The sequence below is a fragment of the Anser brachyrhynchus genome (assembly GCF_964034855.1).
Source record: "Anser brachyrhynchus genome assembly, chromosome: 10".
In the NCBI taxonomy this organism is placed as follows: domain Eukaryota; kingdom Metazoa; phylum Chordata; class Aves; order Anseriformes; family Anatidae; genus Anser; species Anser brachyrhynchus.
Window position 1 is genome coordinate 5,616,386 of NC_137705.1, and position 8,853 is coordinate 5,625,238.

At 38.0% G+C, this 8,853-nt stretch overlaps 1 protein-coding gene across 5 annotated transcripts in view; it reads left to right on the forward strand.

Annotated features, from left to right (window-relative positions):
- TAFA4 (TAFA chemokine like family member 4) overlaps window positions 1–8,607 on the forward strand; it is a 75,933-nt gene extending 67,326 nt beyond the window's left edge. For 3 of the 5 annotated variants that reach the window (XM_080606475.1, XM_080606474.1, XM_080606471.1), the window contains exons 5-6: window positions 2,695–2,778; window positions 6,831–8,607. In XM_080606475.1, the coding sequence (XP_080462601.1) occupies window positions 2,695–2,778; window positions 6,831–6,943 (197 nt within the window). In that variant the 3' untranslated portion in view covers window positions 6,944–8,607. Of the gene's footprint in view, window positions 1–2,694; window positions 2,820–4,063; window positions 6,788–6,830 lie in introns of those variants that run through there. The other 2 variants (XM_080606472.1, XM_080606473.1) reach the window with 2 other exon arrangements.
- Window positions 8,608–8,853: the final 246 nt, after the last annotated feature.

The window sequence follows — 8,853 nt, forward strand, 5'->3', positions numbered from 1 at the left end:
CAAGACAAGATGATGTATTGGCACCTTTTGGCCTTAATCTCTATGAATCTACTGTTTCCATGGAGCCACATCATCTAGGGAACGATGTCAGCAGAAGATATATTTCTCGTAGGGTAACCACCAGCAATCGACTGGCAAATGTCAAACTGAAGCAGTCTCCTTTCTCTTCATGAGGGTGGTTGTATATGAGTATGACATAACTGCTCTCGTTTCTTAGAAAAGTCATCTGCTGAAACCTCTCCAAGACTGCCTCAATCTGAAAAGAAGAGGAAACCTTTACATTCTTCAGAGAGTCACACAGTTACAAGCACAACAATCGTTAAGGAACTCTTGCTCTGAAGATGAGTGTAAGGGTCTGATGGAGATTTTTAATAGACTAATCCCAGGAGTGTGCTTGACACAGCTACAGCCATTTAGGACACACAGGTGCAGAGTGGACATTAGAACTACAAAGAAATTGGACATAAAGTGGATGCAAGAATCAGTGCTTTGCTACAGCAGAATGAGAAATTTGCTGAAAGTTAATAGAATGAGATCTGTATTAAGTATTTCAAAGTGTTGCCATTAATCTGAAGAGAGATTTTGGCACGGAATAGAAATCAGTCAACAGAAGAGTAGCAGTCATTTTCTCTGTAAGTGTCTAAACAAGAGATGAATAGAAGGTGAAATAGGCAGTCTGTTGAAGAGCTTGTGGATCTTGTTTGAGTTAGATTGACTCCACAGTGTTTCCCACTCTCACCTGTGCTTGTTTTAATGAAAGATTGCACTGTTGGAAGTGATGGGCTTGGTTCACTGTCTTATGTACTTCATTTCCACATGGACCTCGTGGTCCAGAAAGTTACATGGGCACAGTTGTTCAAGAGTGCTGTGTGAACCCACTTCTGTGCTGCATTTTTGGCCAGTCAACTAGTGCCTTTTTTAATGAGCAGGTATTAGAAGCAGGGATTCTAGGCATCTGAAGGGACAGCTGAATGAGAGAGGTGGCTTTTTAATGTCTGAAGCTGAACTTACGTTTTTAAGGTAGCACTGTAAACATGAAAGAAGGTTCATGTGTCAGAGTGAAGGCAAACTCTTAGCATGTCCCCACATCCAGGCTCACAGCAGCACTGTGCGGAGCTGTGTGGTGCAGTAGCCAGGCCTCCCAGGAGGGCTCTGTGGCTTTGAAGCAGAGCTCTGAAGACACAGCCAGCTTACTACCAGGATCTTGTACTGAGGTCTCTGCAGATGCCTGCAGTCTTCTTGAATCTAGCCTTCTAGATTGGTCATATTTATCTGAAATAAATGTGGAATAGAAGTTGAAACAAATGACTAGACTATTTATCTGTAGTGGAAGTGATACATCACCTCTTAGGAAGCACAACCAGGTTTCATCCATTTCATCAACCATCAACCAGCATCAATGCAAATGATCTAAGATCCAAATGATGGGTGACAGGAATCAAGCATTCGTTTTATAATTTTATGAGGTTGAAAAAATCATTTATAAAAGCCAAACTGGTGTTTCAGAAATAAATTTTTCATAGTGCTCTTCAGGTAGTCTGAGAGAGAAAGTGCAAAACAAAAGTAATTGAATGAGCATTTTGGCAATATCCTGATGTCAGCTTGCCTGCTTGTCACCCTAATTTGAAGGTTGTAGAAATATGAATCTACCTTGAAATTAAAAGGAAAAAAAGTGCTTTACAAGAAGTAGACTAAATTATTTTTGTTCATCTCTTTTGGATGTAGTGTCTTTTAAAGCATGCAGTTCAATATTTTCTGCACATAGTAGAATAATGCAAACTAAATCAACATTTTCTGCCATATTTTATTTTGAAATCCAATTTAGCTTATGTACGATTATGAACTGATATATTTAAAAATAATTTTCTAGAATTTGATGAATCCTGTGAACAGTGCAAAACTGAGAAATACATGCTGAAGTTTGCAGTAGTGAAGTTTGCAGTAGTTTGTAGGAAAGTATATGTTACCAGCAGTATTAAAAAGTCATGACTATGTTTATAAAAATAACAAACATTGTCTTATTAACAGAAATTGGCTTAAGGCTAGAAAATTAATAAATTTGCACAGTTAGTGTACTACTGAAGTCCTCCTGAAACATATTGCAAAACTGGCAGTGTAACTGCAAGGAGATTTTTAGTTAATTATCTAATACTTTCCAATGGTTTCGATATCCTTATTTGCACTATTTGCTGACAGACCTCACATGCTTACATATCTGTGCAATTCTATTTTCTTACCCAGTGGAGGGAGAAACTGGCATTTCTTCATCCAGCCTCACATATGCATATCCTGGTTAAAAGAGAAGCCTCAGTTTCATACCACCTTACAGCAGATACATAGCTGGAGCATGCAAATGAAGGAAGGAAATCACCTCTGTAGATGGTGGAAGTGGTAAGGCACTTCCAGATGTCAATTCAAAAATGGGAGTCAAAACACTCTGTAGCAGTGCTTGGCTATCTTCACCATTTGCATATGTCATTTACCCTTCCGTGTGTTTGTGATTTCTTTTTAACCATATCTTTAGCTCAAACACTGTCAGTGTGATTAGCCGCTAAAACAATAACTGTGGGTTCTACTTTTTGTAATCAAACAATTGAACAGCAACCTGTTGAACTGAACGCACAACCTCCCTACAAAAACCAACAGTTTTAAAAAAGATTGTATTCTGTTTCTCTTTCCCATTTCTTTTTCAAGCTTCTATTGTTCTACAGAAGTGGTGGTGTCATATGAACCCCTGTTTGGATGGAGAGGACTGTAAAGTACTACCAGACTATTCAGGTTGGTCTTGCAGCAGTGGAAATAAAGTCAAAACCACAAAGGCAAGTACAGAGATCACCTATTTAAATATAGGTGGCAGTCTGCTGGTGGCATTTGCTTATTGCATTGCATCTGCAGGTGTGAGTACCAGTGCTGGACTCCTCAATGTTCTGGAAAGTGGTGGTTAATGCAATCATTCCCAGGGAGGAAGATTCTGAGTCAGAATTGCCCCTTCATTCCCAGCCTAATTAAGTTACTGGATGCTGGAGTCAAACCAAAGAAATATTTCAGTTGTGATCAGTGCTAGTGGGATAATCATGTTCCAGGATCAATTCTTCAACTTACAGACCGAGTACATAAATCTGAGGTCTTTACCAGTGTCATCTAAAGTTATAATCCTGTGCTACTGGAAAGTCCTTTTAGCTTTTGAATGACGGCCTTAGGAGTTGTTGAGAATTTGTACTGACATCACTGGAACTGTGGGACACTGAATACTAGTGGAAATCAGGCTGGTTCAGATAATTTCTAATTACAGGCTGTCATGTAGACAGCCTGTTTTTTAAACAAAGCTTTGCTGTGCCATCCTATTTCTTAATTAATGGCCAGCAGAAAGAAAATATCATGTTCTCTGTCTGCTTAACAATCTAAAATGAGTTCAGTGCATTGAAGTTCAACAAGTCATAGCAAACTGTATTTCTAAATGTATCATAAAACATGAGTCTTCAGCAGGAAATAGCAAGCAAAGACATATGCTTAGCTTTTCCCTTTCCAGCCTCTTCTAGATAGGAATGAATGTTGTTGATTAGGTAACAGTCTGAGTTAATAAGCAAATACTGACACCAAATGTTGTTTAATAATGGCTGTTATAAGGAGTGAAAACTGTACTAATTCTGGATGAAAGAAGGAAAATTAGATGGTTTGAGCAGCTGTGGTGTGATATCAGTGTCCAGAGCCCAGACACACACATTCCATGGTGGCAGGTTTGCCGGAGAAATCTGACTTAAAAAAAAAAAAAAAAAAATAGGGTCTGAAAAACCCTATTCCTGTTTTTAAGATCACAGAATGGTATGGGTTGGAAGGAGTTCCTGCAGGTCATCATGTCCATCCCCCCTGAGCAGACGGAGAAGTCATTGCAAATCATTTACCAAAAGCTGAAGATGTAGTCTATGGTGTGCCTAGGCCCAGCTGTGTGCTCTGTGACTGATACTGCACCCGAAAGCTGAGCCTAGAATCAGTATGGGAAACTGGAATTCAGTTATTGCAAGGTATAGATTACCCTCAGCCTTTGTTTTTTTTTTTTTCACAGTAGCTGACTTCAGCTACTCATATAGAGGTAAGGGGCAGTGTGGTAGCATCACACCGAAGGGTAAGACAGGCAAGTAGGAGTTCTGTGTATTAAATAAGACAACTTAATCTCTGGACATGCCAGAAAAGAGCTGACACTTTGTACCAATAGGACCTTATTGGGAAAGAATTAGCCAGGGTTAAATATCCATGATACCCTTCGGAGATTCTAGAGGGATGAAAGCTAGAAGAAGGAACTTTACATTGGCATTGATGACTGAAGGCCTGAGGCATTAAGTCTTCGTTCATGCGTTTGTCTCTTCTTTCCTATGAACAGTTGCCTTTCACTTCATTGAGGTCAACTGACCACATGAGTCATATAGCCTGTGTTCATGACTCTTGCTCTTAAACAGTGAAAAGAAGCAGCCTGAGCCAGTGGGATTTTACTAATAGAAGGGCAAATTTGGCATGGATCATTTATTTTATTATCCATGACAAAAATTGCAACCAGCAAACTACAGAATATGGTAATGCATTCTGATGAGTTTAGGGATGTCTTTATAAAGCTGGAGTGGGACAAATCATCCTGCCTGCAATTAGACCTGTGCAAATTCATCAACTCCAGTGAGTTTGTGTGGGTCTAACAGAGGGCAGAGTGTAGCAATATGAGTGCAAATGTTATTTCATTAAGCTCGTCCTCTACTTTGCTGGGACGCAGAGTGATGCGTTTTGCATTGATTTTTATCACCATAGGAGATTGAGGGGTATTTAATTGAAAGGATGAGCAAACTGGCACTTGTGCTTAGATGTGAATCATTCTACTGTGTTACTGACATGAGAGCTATTCCTTTTTTCCTTTACATGTTTTTACTTTCCTTTTGCTGCCTTTTTTTATTTTAGATTTGAGCACGTTAAGGTAGGACTGTATTTTATTGTGCAAGTGTTTAGCAACAGTGTAAGGGAGATCCTGGTTCTGATTGGAGTCTTGGGGTACTGCAACAACAGATTTATAGATATGAATAACAAAGTTAGTGGTTAAACATCTCAGTGAAATGATGAAAGAGAGTCCTGAACTTCAACTAGTGATTGACCCTGATTGGCTATGTTAGAGAAGGGAACAGGGGCCACCTCCCCACTAGATCAGTTTTTTTAAAGACCACTGGATTCACTCTGTCCAGCTGCAGACATGGTTCCAACCAAACTGAGTTGTTTAGGATTCTCCAAAGTCACATGGAGAGAAATGGGTGATTTCATAGCATGAGTGTGCCCATCTACAAGAGTATTCCCAGCGAGTACTTCTTTCTCTCTTCTTAAAGAAGACCCAGGTGACAAACTTACACGTAGATGTCTACTTGCTAGACAGCAGAAGCTGTGCCACAGAATTTATTCCTGCATGCATATTTCTTCTGTAGATACTTTGTCTGTCTCGTGGGTGGTTTCCTCTGTCTACCAAGGTACAGATGTTGCACAAATATAATGAGTAACGGTAACTGCAAATTCTGAACAGTAGCTTGTGGCACATGCAATATTGGTCTGCAAAGAAAATGGAAAGGAATAGAGAGGATGGAAAAAAAGATTCCCTTGATAGACAAAAAAGTATTGTATAACTTATTTTTTGATTTAAAAATGAACCAAAGATTTGTTCACACTCAGCTCCATCAGTAAAATATATATTAAATGCATTATTAAAACTCGGCACAAATAGAGGACTGTTGTATCTGATTGTGACCAGTAGTCCAAACCATAAATCAGCCCGTGTGGCTCAGTGCTGGGATACTTAAATAAGAAAGATACAGCAAAACCCTTGTGGACAATTATAGAAAATGTACCCATACATGAAATTCTTTCAATTTAATATTTGGCTTATATCTAAAGCATGAGAGTTGAGATCCATCCCATATTAATTTTTTTTCTGTGTTATGTAGCAAAGATGATCTCATTACCATTTAAATTTCTAATCAATTTTTAAAGCTTACTAAGACCTCGGGATCAGAGCTAGCTGGGACAATGAGTTCCACAGGTTAATTACACACTGAAAGAGGAAATGCCAAGTAATCACTTTTAAGACTTCTATCTTTTTATTTTGTGAAAATACGAGAATAATTGAAGTATACGAAACATGGGAGACTCCTGGTGCTACTCAGTGTTTAGGTGAGTAGTTAGTAGCTGAGTGGGACAGTTAAAATGTGAAAAGTTGAAGAGCTTGTGTTTTACACCAGTTACCTTAGGGAGGGAAATAAAAACTTCTCTGTGCTACGTCTGTTAAGTTTTGTAATGTGTCTAGACACTACAGAGAAGGGCTGACAAAGCTTCCTCCTGGCAGGCTGCCTATTCTCAACCATTTTCAGGATGGGAAGTCTGATGTGACCCCTCCTTAGTGTGTAGCCAAATCGACTGATCTGTAGTTGCCTTCCATAAGATGGACTGCTGGGAATGGGTAGCAATTTGCATGAACGGTTTTTGGGGATGTAAGTCATGCTCTTGTGCTGTAGGCATTGCTGTTGAAAATGACTCTAAGCAAAATAAAGCTGAAGATTTCCATGAGATGTTTTTGGCAATTTAATATTAAATAGCCATTTCTTTATCTGCAAGTCTTCTTTATACGATTGAATGACAGTGTATTTAACATTTGCATATGGAGTCTGTTCCTGTGCAAGTTTTGTAGGTCTGGCTGGGACAAGTTCATTCATGATGTATCCTTTATACAGTTGCTTTGCATCAGCCAAGCATGTTTTATCATCCTTGTTTGATTGATTCTGTGTAGGTAACTGTTTGCTCTTCTTTTATAGGTAACACGGTAGCAAAGAATAAACCTGTGGGTCACTACCAGCACAATGGCATATGCAACTGTGTTGCTTGGCTGTCAGACAGACCCTTTTTTGTGATGATGCTATTGACTTAATTCTTTGAACTTACAAAAAGAGTCAGTGAAAAGAACAATACTTCTCCTTTCAACTGTGGTTGCAGTTCCTGAATCTGGATTTTACTATACAGAACAACACAAGTTAAATTTTGCAAGAAAACACAAGGAGATTTGGTTCTATCTGAAACGCACCTTGGATTCTTCAGGTTCTGACCTAGCAGCAATTCACAGAAGCATACACCTGGACTTCTGCAGTGCATCAATAATAAGACTTTATGACATTAAGATATGTAAAATTGCTTTAAATGAGTTTAGATCATGAAAGTAATCTAGGTGGTCATAGAAAAAAAAGCTTATGCTACAACCAATAAGGATTTGTGTGAGGTAGTTCTCACGGTACAACAGAAAAATACAAAGCTGATCCCGATGCTGAGTGAGTAAATGTCTTTGTGTATTTTCAGCTGTGATTTAGTAACTATCAAGGTTGTTTGAAGGTGAAAAGATAGCACTTAAAATCAGTAACAATTATTGTGGGGCATACTTTGGTTATATCTGTGCAAGTAAATTTATTTCTTTAGGTAGTTCTAGGTACTTTAACTTTTACATTCATGAGTGATGGCAGGGAAGCATGAAGAAGAGACAAAATTTGAAAATAGACATAGTTCTTCTTAAAATAAATCCATTCTCTAGGGGAATACCAAAGTATACATATTCCTTGCCTCTTTGAATCTAGATATGGAAAAGAATTTAGCCATTAGCTAGAAATATTCATTCAGATGCTTGAAAAAAAGGAGAGCATGCTTGTACTGCATAAGGAGGGCTTACTGGAAGGAGAGTAATTTGTTCAGATTTTCATAGCTTTGGTTATATCCTAATAGGTAACTTACTTAAAATTCATGAACAAAATTCTAGATAAAAGTGAATCTTCACTTTCAATTAGTTCTTGTTTAGAATGATTATAATAATTAAATGTCCAGTTCTTTGCCAGACTGAATTTCCAAGTGATTACATTTTGTGACACATAATTGTTCCTTATTATTGTAGATGCATTTCATACTGTTTCTCTTATTTGCCTGTTACAATTTTTTGCCATCAGTCTTCATAAATAGAACAGTAAGTAGATGCGAAGCTGTAGCCAGGCTGATTCCCATTACATCATTTTGTGACTTAAGATGCATTAAAACCGACTGAGAATGCAATGATGCAGATGGATATCACGCAGATGAACTGCTGCTGACCCAGCTACTGAACTCATTGTTATGCTTTATGTAAATGTGAGTGTAACAATGTAAATCTAATTTTTACATAGCCAGGAAAGAAACCAAAATGAGTGTGTTGTACTAATTTAGATCATCGTGCATAAGCTTTCTGTTTGTGGGAAAGATACCATCAGCAGTGTGGAGCTGCTCAGAGTAATAATTGCTAGCCTTTGATTTGCTGGAGTGAGTGGGAGTATTCAGCCAGGTAATTCCATAGCAGGTAGTAGTGGAAAGATTAGCTCACTTTCAATTATCCATTTGATTACAGCTGGGATCATAGTGGTCATTGTACTTGGTGACAAGTAAACAAGAAATGTTCTGCTCTGTGCATGGACAGCTGAACAGGTATTCTACCTAAAAGACTCTGCTTGCGCTAACGAGCTCTGCATTCCTAATATTTTTTCATTGTTTCAATTTTCTGATTAAACTTTAAAATTACCTTTACTCTTTCTATTATTTCTGTGTATATCTGTTCAAGAGTATCATCAGTGAAGATGTTTTTTTTTTTTTTTACTGTTTGTACAATGTTGACCCATAACTGGTATTTATTTATCTTGGTAATTTCTGTATAAAAGCATAGTAAAAGGCCATCACTGAGCTGTTCTGATCTATGTGGTCAAACAAGAATTTTAGAGAAAAGTTGTTATTTTTCTTTTTTTGATGATAAATGCAAAGAAAATATGTTATTTG